This window comes from Myxocyprinus asiaticus, chromosome 11 (assembly GCF_019703515.2).
Source record: "Myxocyprinus asiaticus isolate MX2 ecotype Aquarium Trade chromosome 11, UBuf_Myxa_2, whole genome shotgun sequence".
NCBI lineage: Eukaryota > Metazoa > Chordata > Actinopteri > Cypriniformes > Catostomidae > Myxocyprinus > Myxocyprinus asiaticus.
The window spans coordinates 41,333,651-41,353,376 of NC_059354.1; the positions used below are offsets into that span (position 1 = coordinate 41,333,651).

General features: G+C 38.5%; 1 protein-coding gene across 1 annotated transcript in view; it reads left to right on the plus strand.

The window, feature by feature from the left end:
* The window catches only part of LOC127448522 (von Willebrand factor C domain-containing protein 2-like), a 47,321-nt gene that overhangs the window by 15,919 nt on the left and 11,676 nt on the right, over positions 1-19,726 (plus strand). The window contains exon 3 of the mRNA XM_051711140.1: positions 13,067-13,196. Within this exon, the coding sequence (XP_051567100.1) occupies positions 13,067-13,196 (130 nt within the window). The remainder of the gene's footprint in view (positions 1-13,066; positions 13,197-19,726) is intronic.

The following is a 19,726-nucleotide window of genomic DNA, read 5'->3' on the forward strand; positions in this document are numbered from 1 at the left end:
ACCTTGTATTATTTGTTTTTTTCTTCCATGAAACACAAACAGAATCATTCAAAGCTCAAAACAGGGGAACATCTCCAGTGAATGACTTAAAGGTTTTGTTACTTTTAGTCTGTTTTTCTTCATCTCATACTACACATCCCTAATATGGGTATTCCTGGATTTAATCCAAACAAATTTTCGTGTGCTGTTGTGTGTTGGACTGTGACCGGACACCCATGACTTGCAAGCTTTCTGGTGGCTGAACACTGCCTTGTGCTCACGCTTGGTGTTTGATGTCACATGTTTTTGACCTTCTGAGAGCTTGTCAGAATGAAAACCATTAATTTTCACTGTATTTATAAGAGCAGCTCAGACATTCTGCTAACATCTCCTTTTGTGTTTCACGGAAGAGGGCCAAACAATCTACAGTTGTGACAAATTTGCTGCAAATTTCCCACTCATTATTTTCACATGCAAATGACCTAGCGATTTGCCGCAAATGTTTGCCAGAAGTTTGCAACTGTTCACCGGTAGTGGGGAACCTGCAGCAAACCGTTTAAGACAATGAAGAATTTGCTGCAAAGCTCATCTGCATGTGAAAATAATTTAATAATTTAATAAGTTAGCAAAAAGTTTGCTAGAACTCTTAATAATAGATTAGGATAAACTATTTCTTTATTTTCTTTTATTTTTTTAATAGACAACACAAGCAAAATAAAATTACATATACCCTTCATGGGGACTCATATCTAGGCTTCTGTGGATTTTTATTGCTGAATCCTCAAGCATTCAGAGAAAACCATGTTTTGTAAATGAATCAGATAACACCCTCCATTCCTCAAGGTTCTCGACTGTCTTGTCATGAGTATCGCTCAAAGTTTTAACAAAAGAACAGTGTGCCAGTATTGTTCACCATCTCAAAACAGACGACGGTAAATTTTTCAAGCTGAATTTTTAACCAAGAGCTGCAGTTAATTTAAATTCTATCAAAACAAGGCAGTTTCTGTCACTGTCAAGAGACAGCAACTTTATTATTGCGATGTGTAGGGTAATCTGTTTAGCTTTTTAGAAAAGCCTGAATAATTACTTGTCCCTCTCTTCATGTAGATGCAAAAGCAAGATGCCCTCTCACCTGCATATGCTACATTGAGCAGTGATTAGTGAGTGTACTCTCAAACCCTAAAACCTGTGAGAGGAAAGTTCTATAAAAAGCACCTGAAATGAATTGCTTAAATTGATTTTTGGATCCAACTGCCTAAGGAAAAGCATAGTTTTCATTTAAAACACTGATTAAGAGCTAACAAGTAGGCCAGCGGAAACTGGAACTATATGAAATGGTTTCAGCAAGTTTAATCTCTTATTCCAAGTCAAAATTGTGGTCACTTTTAGTTCCCATGTCTTGATTTACCCACCTTCTCTGCTTTGTATTACCCAATCCTGGTGTTGTTTCAACATAGTGACATAGAAATGCAACCCTTGCTTCCCATTGTTATCTTTATTATTTTGTGAATGCATGAACTTTTAGTCACCACCATGCCTGAAACTACTAACCTTTTTCCATCGTCACAATGCCAGATGTGGTGCTGCAGCCGGTGCCCTACAAATGGTTAAAAGTCCTTCAAGTCACACATACCACTCAAAAATGCTGCCTGTTGTCTTGTTTAACAGACAGAATTTTGTAGAACTACAGATTGTGGTGCTCAGTGGTTGTAAATGATAGTATAGTATAGTTTAATATAGTATGGTATAGTATACAAATATGGTGCAATATAACAAGTATGTGCATGTAGGAAAAAATGCAAATTCATACTCATACATGCTACTTAAACAAACCCATGTGTTCAATACGTAAGGTCACTGTTTTTATATTAAATTTTTTATATTTATACTACTACCTGTACAAACCCATTCCTCTACACATAATTTCCTTTGCACATTCCTGTATGTACAGTAACAACTCTATATACATATACTATTCACATTATCCTGTCTGTGTCTAGCTGTTGTATTTCTGCATTTATGAATACACTGGCAGCCAAAAGTTTGTAATAATGTACAGATTTTGCTCTTATGGAAAGAAATTGGTACTTTTAGTCACCAAAGTGGCATTCAGCTGATCACAATGTGTAGTCAGGACATTAACAACTTGGAAAAATTACTATTACAATTTGAAAACAAATGTTCCGAACTTCGTAAACTACTTCAAAGAGTTCTCATCAAAAAATCCTCCACGTGCAGCAATGACAGCTTTGCAGATCCTTGGCATTCTAGCTGTCAGTTTGTCCAGATACTAGGGTGACATTTCACCCCACGCTTTCTGTAGCACTTGCCATAGATGTGGCTGTCTTGTCGGGCACTTCTCACACACCTTACAGTCTAGCTGATCCCACAAAAGCTCAATGGGGTTAAGATCAGTAACACTCTTTTCCAATTATCTGTTGTCCAATGTCTGTGTTTCTTTGCCCACTCTAACCTTTTTTTTTTTTTTTTGCAATTCTTCACATAAGGCCTGCACCCCTGAGTCTTCTCTTTACTGTTGTACATGAAACTGGTGTTAAGTGGGTAGAATTCAATGAAGCTGTCAGCTGAGGACATGTGAGGCATCTATTTCTCAAACTAGGGACTCTGATGTACTTATCCTCTTGTTTAATTGTACATCTGGCCTTCCACATCTCTTTCTGTCCTTGTTAGAGCCAGTTGTCCTGTAGTGTACACCTTTGTATGACATCTTTTTTTTTTTTTTGCCAGTTTCAAGCATTGAATTGACGAGTTTCTAGAGAAAGCTGTTTCTTTTTTGCCATTTTTGACCTAATATTGACCTTAAGACATGCCAGTCTATTGGATACTGTGGCAACTCAAAAACAAAAACAAAGACAATGTTAAGCTTCATTTAACGAATATCTTTCAACTGTGTTTGATATAATGGCAAGTGATTTTCTGTACCAAATTAGCAATTTAGCATGATTACTCAAGGATAAGGTGTTGGAGTGATGGCTGCTGGAAATGGGGCCTGTCTGAATTTGATCAAAAGTGACATTTTTCAAATAGTGATAGTGCTGTTACATCAGTAATGTTCTGACTATACTTTGTGATCAGTTGAATGCCACTTTGGTGAATTAAAGTACAAATTTCCTTCCAAAAAAGCAAAATCTGTACATTATTCCAAACTTTTGGCCAACAGTGTATGTACAGTATATGTGTATGTATTGTATATGTATATGTATATGTATGTATACTGGAAGTATTTCTTTTGTACAGAGGCCTAATTCTTTGCATGTGTGAGCTCACCTGGGCAATAAAACTTCGATATCTGATGCATCAGATGGTAATACCATGGTGCTTTAATATACAATTGTCATATTCACGTATATGCCATTCTGTGTTTACATGGTGCTTCATAGTATTTTAAAGAGGACCATGGTGCTACCATGGTTCTTAGATATATGATTTCCATATTCATATACTATTGTTTTCACATGGTGTTTCAAGGTAATTCAAAGAATACCATGGTACTACCATGGTAGTTTGATATAAGTTCCCTATCTGTCACTCACTCGACGTTGTGTCGATGTAGTGACACTAGGGGTCACCTTTGGGAGCCCGAGACACCTCTGGTCTTTGATAAAAGGCCAGTGAAAATTGGCGAGTGGTATTTGCATGCCACTCCCCCGGACATACGGGTATAAAAGGAGCTAGTATGCAACCACTCATTCAGATTTTCTCTTCGGAGCCGAACGGTTGATGTCTACTGAGCTGACTGTTCATTCACCTCATTCATTTCAGCGGCTTCTCCCTCCTCTGCACTGGTGCACTGCAGAGAACAGCCCTGGGCGCTTCGGCAGAAAAAAGAGAGTATATTTTCCTGAAAGAGTATATTTCTCTAAAAGTGCGGCACACCCGGAACGTCTTTTTAAAGATGTGTCTTTTTAACGATGCCTTTCTAATTTTGTGTTATTCCTGGTTGCGGTCGTTACCTCTCAACTTCAGACGGTCACAATCGCTGTCTTTCGTGTCTGGGCACGACCCACATGGAGGCAACGTTCGTGGATGTTTCATGTTCTCACTGCGAGAACATGACCATGGCAACGTTGTGGTCGCGGCTTGCTTTCGTAAGAAAGCAAGCCACCCCAGCAGCTCCCTGCCTCGGTCCTTCTACCTACGGGTTTGAGGCCAGCGCGGCTAGCACTGGGGGCGATTTGGGGACCCCAATGGGACCACCTCTGCCGGGTATCCCCCCGCTGACCTCCCATTCCCCAGCACGCTCGTCTGCCCCAATCGGGCTTCCGGATGAGTCCGCCGGCTTGTCTCACGGTGAGTTCAACCTCTTGTTCGGAGCCTGCGAAGCTGATGAGCTCTCGAGTGCAGCATCGGATAGCGGGCTTGTCCAGTCGGACGCAGAAGCCTCAGCTGGGCTCCCCCCTTCGGGGACGATTGCCCAGTCACAGACTGATGCAGAGATGATGGACATGCTTTCCTGAATCATCAGGGAGGACGAGGAGCATGTCATCCTGGTAGCACCCTACTGGCCCACCCAGATGTGGTTCTCGGACACCCCCCCCCCCCCCCCGGCGAATTCCTCTGAGGAAGGACCTTCTTTCTCAGGGACGGGGCACCATCTGGCACCCGCGACCAGACCTCTGGAATCTCCATGTCTGGCCCCTGGACGGGACGCAGAAGACCTAAGCGGTCATCTACCTCCTCTGAGCTGAAGACGGGCACCATTAATTCCCAGTAGTGTTCACAAACTCTGTTCCCTGGTTGACTTCCTCCGAGCCCTGTGGCAGTCGAGTTTTCGGAGAGACTCGCTGCCGGCCCAGTACACGTGCTAACTAAGAGCCCTATTCTGGGGTAGGTGCTCTGCATGTGGTGGTTCCCTGTAAGGTAACCCCATGCGATGTATATCTTCTGCTAATTCGTTTCCCTGTTGGCAAACTGCGTCTTCCTTGGGCAGAGCCCCCTCTGCCACAGTCTCCATGTTTGTAGTAACTCCTCCCCCGTTGGGTAGGATCTACCATGAGACTTCTCCACATGGTCGGCAAGACCATGTGACATATTTTCCACTTAAATATCCCCCCCTCTCTGGGCGAGGTGTGGTCTCAGCGGTGTCCTCCCCTTGGGAGGGACACCCCCCGACTAGACCTGGCGGCCCAGTCGGATAATCCCACTTGTTTTTTTAAGGAGTGGAAAAAAAGAAGGGGAAAAGAGGCCACGACTGGGTTAGCCTGTCTCTATCTTTTGGGTAGTCGACTTGTCCCCAAAGGGCCGTTCAACACTCATAACTATGTTGGGGGAGGTTACTTGTCAGCCTGCTGTGCTGGCTGCAAGGCACACAGTAGTCTGCCCGTCACACACCGCCAGTTCACGTAACACAGTTCAGCAAGTTGCGGCATTTTGTATAGGGACCCCTAGTGTCACTACATCGACACAACGTCGAGTGAGTGACAGATAGGGAACGTCATGGTTACTTGCGTAACCTCCATTCCCTGATGGAGGGAATGAGACAAGGTGTCCCTCCTGCCACAACGCTGAACTAACCGCTGAAATGGCCGCACCTTGTCTCAGCTCCTCAGAATAAAACCTGAATGAGTGGTTGCATACCAGTTCCTTTTATACCCGTATGTCCGGGGGAGTGGCATGCAAATACCACTTGCCAGTTTTCATTGGCCTTTTATCAAAGACCAGAGGTGTCTCGGGCTCCCAATAGTGACCCCTAGTGTCACTACATCGACACAACGTCTCATTCCCTCCATCAGGGAATGGAGGTTACGCAAGTAACCATGACGATTACCATATACATACCATTGTTTGTACATGGTGCTTCAGGTAATTGTACATGTCCAAAAAACATGGTAATGCCATGATACTTTTTGTGTGTTTTTGTTTAGGTTACTAAGTGTTCTTATTCTCTTTTGTTTGGAAAATATATTTTCCTTCAGTGGTCATTCATAAGCTGCACACTTAACGTGTTTAACTTAATAAAGACCTTCATCACTGGCAAGCGATAGGACACATTTGCAGGTTTGGTTTCTATTGATTGTAAGTAAATATTCTCTTTGTTCTCTGTGTTTTAAAATATTCTGTTAGCATGTGAAAAACCACTCCAAATGATTCAGTTCACGCATGAGCAGTGTTTCAGATTAAATTGCAAACTGACCATTTAGCTATCGTGGGTGACCTGTATAACAGAAAATATATTGACTGTTTTCAAAAGGGTATCCCATATGCTCTCCTTTTTGCATATAAATGTGTCAAATATCAGAAAACATAATTTGCTTTAGTCCACATGAATATGTCTATAGGAGTCAGTTAGTATACAGCTCCATTGAAGTCGTGCTTCACTAGGAGTCGATGCCACTTACCTGTACTGTTTATTTTAATGGAGCAAAGACTGATATTCACAGGATAACAGGCTTTAAAAAATTTTTATTTTGGGTTCTGTCCTGGTGCTGTGCTTCAATGGGAGTCTAGAAGTGCTATTTGAATGGGGCATTACTGATTACTGGACATTGTGTTTTCAATAAACATATTTTTGCCTCACCTGGAAGCGCAGCTTCTTTATATGATGATTGGTAGGGCTCTCAAATGGGAAGGACTTTGCAACAAACAGCCAATAAGTGCATGATTAACAGCATTTACAATAATAAGTGAAAACATTGCTACTTCATTGCTACTTCAGTGTGTAGAATGCTTGGGCCATAGAGCAGACATACTGTAGATTGTTGAATTCTGGCATCTGTAGGAAATTTGGTAGTATAAATGTACACGGTATGGGATAAAGTGGCCGTGTACATCCATAATTATGTAAGGAACAGCATGTGTGTTAGGAATTAAACTGTCCGCATGTCTACGTCATTATTTAAGGAAGTTCATAATGGAATTAGTCATGTTCAACAACCATTATAAGAAGGATAAATGACAAATAATTAGGTTGTTTGTCTGAATAAAATTCTCCACCATTAAAAACGTAAAACAACAGCTTGTATCCGCTCACAATTTCTACTGTAAGGAATTAGCTTTAATAAGGGAATTATGATTAATTCAGTTATTGGAATAATATTATTCTCATGGCTTATTGAATTAATATCACAAATATTTTAGGTATAGCTTCAGGGCAAGATATTTGAAAAATCAAGTGATGAGATTATTTATCAAAATATACAACAGTCAGTTCATCTTTGAATACAAACAAGACTTTATTGCTAATCTAAACATAAAAGCTAATCATTAATTAATTAAATTTATTTATTTATCACACATTATACATTTTGCACATATACAGTGAAATTCCTTTTTCTTCACATATCCCAGCTAGGCTGGGGTCAGAGTGCAGGGTCAGCCATGATATAGCACCCCTGGAGCAGATAGGGTCAAGGGCCTTGCTCAAGGGCCAACAGTGGCATCTTGGCAGTGCTGGGGCTTGAACCCCCAACCTTCTGATCAGTAACCCAGAGCCTTAACTGCTGAGCCACCACTGCCCCCTAATCTAACACATACAAACATGAAAAACAGGTTGGTGAGTAAATTGTAACAGAAGGTGAATGAAATGATCTGTACAGAGAAAATGAACTTTATGGGGTCTAGAGACAATGCCTTGAGAACCATTTGATACTTCTTTGAATGTACCTCAATTTGCAATCGGACTACCCAAGGTATTTAAATAATACACCAGCACTTAGCATCTGTTGCGTCGATGGATGATGAGGCGGGCTTTGAAACAAGGCCTTCCACAGGGAGGACTTGTGACTCCCATCACGTGTGTGAATCATAGAGCAGAGAGGGAGAAAGGCTTCCTCGGAATTTCATGTTCCGAGATTTCTTGGACTCCACATGGTATGGAACTTGAGGGGCGCCGGAGCGAGGATACAAGCCACGAGGGCGAGAGCACAGCAGATGAGGAGCTGCAGAGGAAAGGCAAGAGAGGAAGCTAGAGAGCTAGAGTTCTTCCTTAGTAGGAGAGTTTTGAGTTGAGATTGGCCGGACCCCAAAGGTGTCCTGAGCCAATCAGAAGTGTCTTTTCAGAACTTTCTGTTCCTCCTCCTGGGGTGATTAATGAGCCTTTAGTCAGTGAAGACTCCTGTTTCCCGCTCAATATAGGGCAATATTTAATCATTAACTTTTATATATCTTGGATACAACTGAATATATCAAAAAATAATTAATATAGACATTACTGAAATGCAGAAAGAATCTCAGTGATAGCAAACATGATGTTCTTATCCTGAATGGTTACATTCTAGTAATATGACATGAATAAAAAATAAAAAAAATTAAAGACAGATTAAAGATTATAATCATCTGTTTGTCAGTTAAAAAGGTGATCACAGGTTATAACAACATTCTTTTCAGAATTATCTAGCAAGGCTAGGTATTGTGTACATTTTGGTACAAAAGGTAGGTTCATTGCATTTTAGAGGGTTAAATCACAAGTACTGTGACTTTGTGTGAAATGTTCATGGATTACGTTGATATATCCCGATGTGTGTACACACTCAAAGTTCCTTTGTACTTGTGAAGTTATGATCAGATCATTAGTTGTGTCCTGCCAAAGAGAAGTTCAACAGTTCAGATCCAGTAAGTCTGTTCAATCTCTGTGTCTTGAACAATGACGATAGTCATGTGAGGTTTTATGCTGACCATCACCATCAGTCTTTGTTGAGATGGTTAGCTGGGCATGTCATAGGGGTATTCCCTGATTTACAACATGTATGAGGAAAGGTCTTGGTGTGTCCACAGAACTCTCATTGTTCTCAAGACGGTTGACACTCAACAGATGCTGCAGCCTTAGACTTGCTGGCTCCAGTCTGAATTTTCTTAGCTTCTTAATGCTTAGAGGAATTTCCAGTGTTATAGACCATCTTGGTGTAATTATGTTTTTAATTCTTCTTAGACTCCTTCTGCCGGATGCTCCGATCCTACACATCACACATTTATTTCAGCATTTACAGTGTTGATTTTATTCTTATTTATTAATTTATGTATTTTTAAATATTGTAAATGTACTGAGCATGGTCATTTATTTTAGCTTGTGAGTTCATTGTTTAGAAGAAGTCTGATGAGCATTGCAGACAACAGAATAGCTCTTAGTAGTTGTCCCAGCACCAGTGGCCTCTGTTATACAGTAATTAGTGTAAATATAGACATATTTAGATGGATGCTTGTAGTATTTTTTATGATTACCACCAGAGAGCAGGGACCCGATCATCAGATGAGCAGAATATGCTCTCTTTGTTTGCTTATGAGACAGAAGACAAAGTAAATGAAACTGCATTCATCAAAATGAAACTCCAGTTGGAAGCAGCACAATAATGCTCTCTGAAGTGATCTGAATTGAAACCTTTTTAACAATTAGTGTTTGAACAATTAGTGCTCAAGAACTATGAGCCAGTAATGCATATCATATCTACCTCTAACTTTTGACAATAGCCTCTACTTTCAGAAGATGTTCTTACATTTTTGTAAGAGCCACCTTGCAGAATACCTATGAGCCAATTCAAGGTCCAGAATGTGCTTTTTATTACAGATACTTATGGCAGGTGAATTGACAACATTTTAAAGCCATCAATATTTTGTAACAGCAGTGAAACTTTATTTTGCATTATTTATATATCAAAATATATATTTTTGTACCTATGACAATGGAATTCTTTAACTGTTTTTTTCCCCCTTGAGAGTGATTGTCTCTGTGAAGTTGCAGCTGTACAATAACATGAAATATACATCATGATTTCTCATATTTTTATTTTGATACACCACATATGTCGTGGAGTTCAGGAGGGAAAAAAAGACAGGTATTCAGGTATCATAGATGAACTTTGAGGCAAAAGCCATCAGAAAACGTGCAAGTCGTGAAAGATATTTGAAATTTTACGCTTAAATAAGTTCTGTATCCGTTCCAAAAATCATTATTACAGTGCAATTCTATCTAAAAGAAATCATTTTAAGGTTTCTCATGTAATTACCAACCAAATGGCGAATAACTACAGTATGTTTCATTTTCTCGCCAAAGCTTTGCTCACATTTAGTGCTTGTTGAATGTTAATTTTGAAATCTGCGTATATAAAATGTAAAAGTAGATAATCTTTAGAAAAGTAAAGCCTTTAGAAGAGTGATCTACCTACATGCACAAATAATCTTTCCAGTAGTGCATTATATTCACTTGCCTTTTACTGAATGAATGTAATGAATTTTCAGTATTCATGTGCTGACACTTTGGATCTCATAATACCCATGTAATCTATTTACTCAAGTGCACATTTCAAAGCAAACAATTTAAGTTCTTAGTCCAAGAATGTTAAATCTAAGCATTCTCTACCATATATGTTCTAAAATACAAACACTCAAGGCCACTTTTGCACACTGTATCCTTTTTTTTTTGTTGTTTTTTTTTGCCTTGTGGAACTGCCCTACAAGGAGTCTGGCACAATATAAGATGATTTGAATGGGCATGTTCACAAGCCTCTGTCCCAGTAGACAGGATGCTGATATCAGTGGAGAACAGAGGATTAATAGTATCTGTGCCACGAAAACAGTGTGCACAGTCTAAAGGGCAAGACCACTGCCAGGACAGGGGCCAAATTTTTGACTGTCCACGAGACCTTCAGCACTGATCCATGCTGGCATACTCTATGTCAATGTCACTTCTTTTAATAAATTATATTAATGGAGCAGGTTGTATCAGCTATAAAGTTGATTTTAAGAAAACAAATTTGGTCAATGTTACAATATAAGGCCTGTTTCACACTGTTACAGCATTCATAATGATAGCGCAATTGGAATTTCGGTGCTGAGTCTATTTTTGCTGTTTGTCGCATCCTGAACTCACCAGAAAGATGCCGTGTAAATGTACAGTATTTATCAATACAATCCTTTTGAGATACATGCTTTTATGAAGCAACATAAAATAATGGTTTGAAATACTAACCAATTCTTTGAAAAAAGACATCTTTCGGACTTGATGCACACAAAGCGCAGGCACAAATACACAATTCAATAAGTCTGACTGAAGACAGATGATTTAAAATCAACATGAAATCAAATTGACCCTATTTAAAAAAATATTATACATGTAGCTACTCATATTATGCAGGTTATTGTTTTTCATATGTGCACATTACTCCAAATTAAAACTGTTTTCATAGTAGTTTGCTCCACCTCTGAAATGACTTTATGGCTCTATTCTGGTATGTAATGCTCAATTTGCACTATCCAATCAATTGCTGATGGATAAAATCAAGTGTCGCCCTTCATTTTTCTCTCTCTCTCGCTCTCTTTGAATATCCCATTTTACTTAGAAATACATCAGATTATGGAAGTAAATTACAAACTGCATTTCATATTGACTTATAGCAGTTTATAGTCTGCAATTTGGGGTTTAGGTTCACGTCAGTATGAAGGCTCAATGCTTGTCTGCTATTGCAGTTATGCTGATGCTTTGCTTATGCATATACCAACCAATCTGTGAAGGTGATTGAAGTTTTATTGCAATAATCAGCATCTGTTAATGTGACACAATGGTGATTGAAACATAATGGTAATTGCCCATTACTGATTACAACTTGATGCATATTACTCTTTTATTTGCTTTTGTAATTTTGCTTTATGTTGGACAGGCTCACAGAGCAAATGTTTTTACGCTTAACCAATTCCATCATTACAGTGCTTGCAAAGTGGCACTGTATTGCTTTTCAGTATCACATTTAGCACTGTATTGATATTCAGTGACAGTGTATAATTTACCCAGAACCAAAGACTATTTCACCCTTAAGTGTGCCATTTATTTATTTATTTTTATTTAAATTTAACATAACATTTAAAAACCCCCCATTGATTTATATTTGATAGAATATTCAGCATTTAAATGTGACCAAAATGGTCCATATCTGCATATGGAATTGCAATTGATATTCTTTCATATATCTGTTTGCATACTGAATTGTGACTGGTCTTATTTTCCTTGCATATATTTAACAATGTATACCCACATTTACACTTTACCTTGTATACTTTTATGAATCCTATGTTGGAATTTGATTCTCTGTAATATTAATATTTTGAACTACTGAAACTCCATTTCAAAATTCAGTTATATTTTGTTGCAATGTTCTAAGTTATGTTAACAAAAACAGATAAATGCTGTGTTAAGTTCCCATTTAACAGTTTTTATGTTCTACACACAGCTACCTTACAATTGGCGTCTACCTGTGAAGTCATTCAAACAACGTCTGTTCTCTGAATATAAACTCCAAAGTTAAGAGACCATTATTTGAAAGGAGTGCTATGAAATTGATAAACTACAGAACTTTCGAAAGATGGTACCATGAAAATTAAAACAACTGCATAGATTAGAACAATATCGAATGATTTGGATGTCCTACTGTGTACTGCTGGTTTATATATATATATATATATATATATATATATATATATATACTGTAAATACAGTATACACATATAGAATAGAGTACACCAGTGAATCATGCACAATAAGACCATTTAATTTTAAAGGAATATTCCGGGTTCATGTTAAGCTCAATCAACAGCATTTGTGGCATAATGTTGATTACCACAGAAATTTATTTTGAATTGCTCCTGCTTTTCTTTAAACAAGTAAAAATCTCGGTTACAGTGAGGCACTTACAATGGGAGTGAACGGGGGACAATTTTTAACATTAAAATACTTTTTCAAAAGTATAGCCACAAGACGTAAACAATATGTGTGTAGTCAACAAACTCTAAAACCCTAAAATGACCATAAAAACGATAATTTAAACAACTTTACAGCTTAAATAATACATGATTTTTAACAGAAAAATTAATGTACGTGCTTTCATAAAATTATAAGCTTCACAGTTTTTACCTTAAAACCCTCCAAAAACAGGCCACATTCACTTCCATTGTAAGTTCCTCACTGTAACCTCAGTTTTTTCTTTCTTTTTCAAAAGGGAGGGAGTTGAAATTTATTTTTGTGGTAATCAACATTATGCCGCAAATGCTGTCGATTGAGCTTAACCCAGAATATTCCTTTAAATTCATTCATTTTGCTAGACCGGTAACAAGCTCTCGCCATATTGTTTCTTTGTCTCCCCAGCCCTCGACCTGTGAATGGTGTCGCTGCGAGCCAAATAACGAGGTACACTGTGTGGTCGCTGACTGTGCAGTACCAGAGTGCGTCAACCCAGTGTACGAGCCAGAGCAGTGCTGCCCCATCTGTAAAAATGGTAAGAACAGCCTATTTCTTATTATAACTTCTATTGAGATTTGGGCTCTGTGTGAGAATATTTCATGGGGAAGATGAAAATGTCTGCAAGGTGTACTTTGGAGTATACCTTTGAGTACTCTCTCTAATGTCCCTAAGGAAAAAATATTGTTCTGCAGACTGGCATTTTTCAGTGACTGTGCAATTCCAGTGAGACGAATGTTATAGTGTGTTATAAACCAACAGCTTTATGAACAGGTAATTTAAAGGAATAGTTCACCAAAAAATAGCTTCAGTCACCATTCAGTTTCACTGAATCTGTAAAACACACACATTTTGTCACGTTGAATATCCTGTTACACTCAAAAATATGTCAGATTACAGAAGTAAAATGGTTTGTGAATGCCGATTCATGTTGAATTTAAAACCCACCAAAACCTTCTTCTGCATCTCAGTATAACCGGCTAGTGAGTGCTGATTTCCAATCGTGTGCTCAATTACAGGGGATATTTGGTGCAGATAAACAGTGTCCCATTGATTAAGACCACACTAAGAAAGATTAATTGGCCTAAGGGGACTCCTCTATCTCTTGTGTCCTGATGCACTAGTCAGCGATCCCAAAATTACATTTATTGGATTCCAATGGCTCACTGGATGTCCAAGGGCAAGAGATATCCCTGCGTCAGTCCCATACAGAGGGCATTGCTCTCTCTGCACAAACACAAGGTCATTGAATCAGTGGCATATATAAAATGTTGATTGGCACAGTGTGTATAGGCCAAGCAACCTAGAAGGCATAGGCTTAATCAAGCTTGCAGTACTGATCAAAACTGGGATGTTTGAATAGGCAAATCAAGCTGAAAACGCCAATTTACAGATGATGAACTTTTTAGGTAAACAATTTACCTGACAGTACCACAATCTGTGGCATTTAGCTGTTAGACAGTTCACAAACTGCAAATTCTTCATTGTGATTACTTTTGTAGAACACTCAAATCAGAAAGTAGAACCAATTAGAAAATTATATTTGTTGCGCTTGTTATTTTGGATGTAGGATCATACAAGAGCAATGGTTTCCGGTTACAAATGCTGTTGTATAAACGTGCTATTTGAAAGTGTGCAGTAACACAGAGGTTACTGAGATAAAGTCTTATGTAAGTATATGCATATTTACTTTCAGAAAGAGGTGCGACACCCACTGTGTAAGCATAAACAGAGCTTCAACTTAATTAAAAACTCTAAAAGTTTGAATTTGTAAAACTTGAACTTTTTAGTCTTATAAAGTTTGCTTAAAGAGTAAGTGTTACACCTCCTCAAAGTATGGCATTTTAAATTTTGGTTGCACCTCCTCTTCAATTAAGCACATTTTTATCTTTTCAGTGTTTTTTTATTTTTTATTTTATTTTTTATTTTTTATTAAAAGGTACTATTAATTTCTAAAGGGGTAGAACTTTCTTAAGGAGGAAAAAAATACTGAGTACACCTTTAAGCGCTGGTTTAGAAAAACAAATCTGGTTTTACATAAGGTTTAGAGGTGTGAAAATATATTACAGTGTCATACAAATATCCATTTAGTTAGATTTTATCACAATGAAACTGAATCAGGTTTTCAGCATAATTTTGGTTTTCAACTCTAAAGAAATCTTGCTGCACTTCGGAGTGCCTTGGGAGACATGTTTGAAATTATATAGGTTAAGAAATCAAATCTAAACTTCCAACTGCAACTTTTAAATCTATGAAATTCCCCCCTTGTTCCCTTCTGGCACACAATGACCTAGATTCTCCAGGATCCACATCACAATCAGAAGCAGACTGGTCTCATGAAATGTATGTGAACATGACAAAATTTGTGCAATTCAAAATGTATGTGCTGTTACATTTGGCTGCAGGTTTCCAGTGAAATGTCCAGCTGGGGGCACCAAAAGCAAGTAAAATAATGTATTCAGGCACGGTTTTAAGGTGAATTTTAGATATATTTATTTTTTAAAACATGCCTCTCTAACCTAAAACTTTTGCCTGAACCTAACCAGTAGTAGTGTTTTAAAATATAAATGAGATGTTTAAAAAGTCATCCTTACCAAATCAACACCTAAACTTAACCATTAGTGTTTTAAAATATATATGAGAGGTTAAAAAAGACATCCTTACCTTATCAATGCCTAAATCTAAGCATTAGTGTTTTAAAATGCAGGAGTGACCACCTCATTTTGTGTTGTTTCTATGACTCTCTAATGTCATCAGTCAGCTTGAGTCCATGACTGGTTTTGAACTGCGGTCTTCCCACTCTAAGTCAGACACCCTATCAGGTAAGCTACCATGCAAGCTATCCAAGTTGGAATAAGTGTATAAATGAAGGTGAGTCTGTAATAAAAACATTAAAATATATTGTTTTTCAAAAGATATGTTTGAGTAAAAGTGTGTCTATATCATAAAATAGCAGATTCTGAGTAATAGAGAGAAAAATAAGTATATCTAAAGTCAAAATCAGCCATTTAATTTATGATTTGAGTGAAAGTGAATAAAACACACAGTTGTTGTAGCGCCTCTTGTGTTCATTTCTCCTGGAAACTGCAGGGAATTGTACCTGGAGACACGTTTAACAAAAATGTATATAGAGTCACGTTTTCACTATGAGACCAGGTTGATCAGAAGTGTGGTGTAATGTATAGTTGCTAAATAGAGACTAGCTGTGCCCTTATCCTTTACTTGCACACAAAGACATGCAGAGATACGCACGTACCAATACGCAAACCTTGCCTACAGCCTGGATGAGAACTAATCCAGAAAGACAGGGCACAGAGATGAGCTCGTGGTGGTGGCATTTCAGGAAGGCTGTGGTGGAGCCCTTCCCCTGGAGGACACAGCCAAGTCGGTTTCTGGGATCTGTAAAGGGTAAAATCATGAAGAATCAAATTTTCTTCCCTGCTGAAAAGACCAGCATTGGAAAAACATTGCTATGCTGGTCTACCAGCTTCCCAGCCTAAACAAGGGCTCTGGGTTACTGATCAGAAGGTCAGGGGTTCAAGCCCCAGTACTGCCAAGATGCCACTGTTGGGCCCTTGAGCAAGGCCCTTGACCCTATCTGCTCCAGGGGCGCCGTATCATGGCTGACCCTGCACTCTGACCCCAGCTTAGCTGGGATACGTGAAAAAAAGAATTTCACTGTATATGTACAAATGTATAATGTGTGATAAATAAATACAATTATAAAAAATAAAACAATTATTATTACAAACCAAGTCCAGCATGGAAATTCATGCTGGTCTAAGTTGGTCTTTGCAGCAGGGTTGATCTTTTATAGCAACTATAAGTAAGCCATTTTTAGGTTGATTTCACCTAAAAATGTAACACTGTAGGAAATGCTATCAAAACATTCCTCTGTTTGTTTGAGCGGCCCTTCCAACCATCTACAGCAACATTTGCTCAAACAATGCCGTGAGTTTGGGGTGGGACTATCTGAATGTACAACCAATGGAAAACAGCAATTTTTGCAATTCCGTTTGGTTACGCTAGTGTCATAAAAATGACACAGTTTAAAGATTACAGCTTTAAAGATAAATGTACTATGAAAACATACTATAACTTTAAAGGAATAGTTCTGGAAAAATTCTCATCATTTACTCACCCTCATGTCATCCCAGATGTGTATGACTTTCTTCTGATGAACACAAATGAAGATGGTGTGGCATAGAGAGCTAAAACACAGAACGAGTAAGCAGAAGGTTGCCAGTTTGATCCCCACAGCCCAGGGGCAGACTGGGAAGAGAAATCGGCCCAGGATTTTACATAGAATCTGGCCCTGGCCCTGCTGTCCTTTTCTGCATCTTGCTGCCCCCTTCGGCATATCGCGGTGCCATTTTGTGGCCCGTTCTGCATAACACAGTGGCCCATTTCAGCCCGTTTCGCGGCCGGCCTACCGAGAAAAGTTCTGGTTCTCCCGATGGCCAGTCCACCCCTGTGCCGCGGACATTACTTTGACTGGCCATTTGGGAAATCTCCCGATTCTCCCGACGGCCAGTCCAACCCTGCCACAGCCACCACCATCCATGAGCAAGGCATTTAACTCCAGGTTTCTCCGGGGGATTGTCCCTGCAATAAGAGTACTGTACTGTAAGTCGCTTTGGATAAAAGTGTCTACCAAATGCATAAATGCAAATGTAACATTTTTAGAAGAATATTTCAGCTCTGTAGGTCCATACAATGCAAGTGAATATGCACCAAAATTTGAAGCTCCAAAAAGCACATAAAGGCAGCATAAAAGTAATCAATATCAATCCATTGGTTAAATCCATGTCTTCTGAAGCAATATGATAGGTGTGGGTGAGAACCAATCAATATTTAAGTCCTTTTAAACTATAAATTCCTCTCTGTCCAGTAGGTGGCAATATGCAAGAAGAATGCAAATCACCAAAAACAAAAGAAGAAGAAGTGGAGATGGGTAGTAAAAAGGACTTTAATATTGATCTGTTTCTCAGCCACGCTTATTATATCGCTTCTGAATATATGGTTTCAACCACTGGAGTCCTATGGATTATCTTTATGCTACCTTAACATGCTTCTGGAGCTTTTTGGTACTCATTCACTTGCATTGAGAGGCCCTGCAGAGCTGAAATATTCTAAATGGCAATGATCAATAAATAATGAGATCATTTTAATTTTTGGTGAACTTTTCCTTTAAGAACTCAAAATTTCCTTCCCTGTTCAAAAAGACCATTTAGACTAAGCTTCAAAAATGTCTTCTTCGTGCTCATTTCACATGCAAAGAGGACGTTTACATAAAAATCGTACAGGCACAGTAGCAATAAAAATGGCCTGTTTAATTCAAAGTGTCTGAGAAGGAGTGGAATTTATTTATTTAGTTTTTAGCTGAAACAAAACCCCATAACATGAAAAAAAAACTAACATTACAAGTGGACTTTAAATGATAAAAATTAAAGCCCCAATAATGTATTCAATTGAATGAATTAATTTTCTATTTCTGTTAATAATATCAAGGTTTTGGTTTAAAGTGACATCATAACCAGAATAAATTTGCCAGAACCTTACCCAGGCTCTTTTGTTATGCAATTTTAGAGGGGAAAAAGGCAAAATACTTAGTGTGGAACAATATCTCAGTTAAATCAGTTGAAATAGCATTGCTCAATAACTGCTCTAAACCATCTAACAAGAAGTCTGTTGTTGAATCTCTGTCAGATTGTTCCACATGGACAAATTGAGACAGTAAATGTCAAGAGACACTTATCCCAGTGTTGACAGAGCCGGCAGAGGATCGACGGAAATGCCAAGTCTCAGTCAATCAAAATTCAGACATGACTGCATCATTTTTGTAGCACAACACTTTGCCTCACAATGCATATTGTTTCTTGCTATAAACATACAGTTTGTATCTGACATTCTGGCAAGTCATATCATATAAGACAGAGGACATGGAAGCCTTAAAGGAATTATTTCTTTTGGAACCTCTCTTAAAGGTGAAATGTCTAATGTTCATGCCACTAGCAGCACCAAATCTATTTGTAAAAATAATGACTGTTTTCAAAGTATTAAATTGAATGGACAAACAAATAACCCTGCCCCAATCTCACACCATTACTTTAGCTAATGTGGCTGTGTCAGGCTGGTCAGGATGTTCAAACTAACAGAGCTAGTAATAGTGCCAGAGCCACAGTGTTCACAGGGATTTTAACCAGTGCATGGCTTACATAAATACAGTTGAAGTCAGAAGTTTACATACACCTTAGCCAAATACATTTAAACTCAGTTTTTCACAATTCCTGACATTTAATCGTAGAAAACATTCCCTGTCTTAAGTCAGTTAGGATCACTACTTTATAACCCATCTGGTAGGGACTATACATTTTTTTCATCAGTCCATAATATTTATTCTAGAATAGATTTTTTTATATATATATTTCTAAGTCCCTCATTTCATCTGTTGTTGATTGCTCAATTGGAAATATCTTAGTCTCAGATCTTGCCCTGGTGAGCTTAGAGGTGTTGCCACATATGGAGAAAAAGAAATCATATAGTTGGTGCTTTAATGTATCCCTTTTGCAAAATCCTGAATTTCAACAAATGTTAAAGGCTGAAATCAATGTTTATATGGAGACCAACTGGTCCTCAGTATCCTCTGTGGGCATGGCTTGGGAGGCACTTAAGGCGGTTCTTAGGGGCCGGATCATACAGTATGCCTCATTCATCAAAAAAGCCAAAGCACGAGAACTCGTGGAGTCAGAAGGGAATATTAAAAGTGCCGAGGCAGAGCTGAAGCGCCGAATGTTGTCTGATAGCCTCAGAATTGACCCGATTGAAATACAGATATAATACTATTTTGTCGTGGAAGGCGGAGTTTTTGCTATTCAGGGCAAGACAGTCATACTTTGAGTCAGTGGACAAAACAGGAAAGCTTTTGGCTAGATACATAAAACATTGCTATTGATATATTGCTGCTGATTTTTTTAGATTTTATGCTACAGAACTGGCTCCACTTTTGTTAGAAGTTTATACGGAATCATTAAAGAATGGAAAGCTTCTGCCAACCATGACACAAGC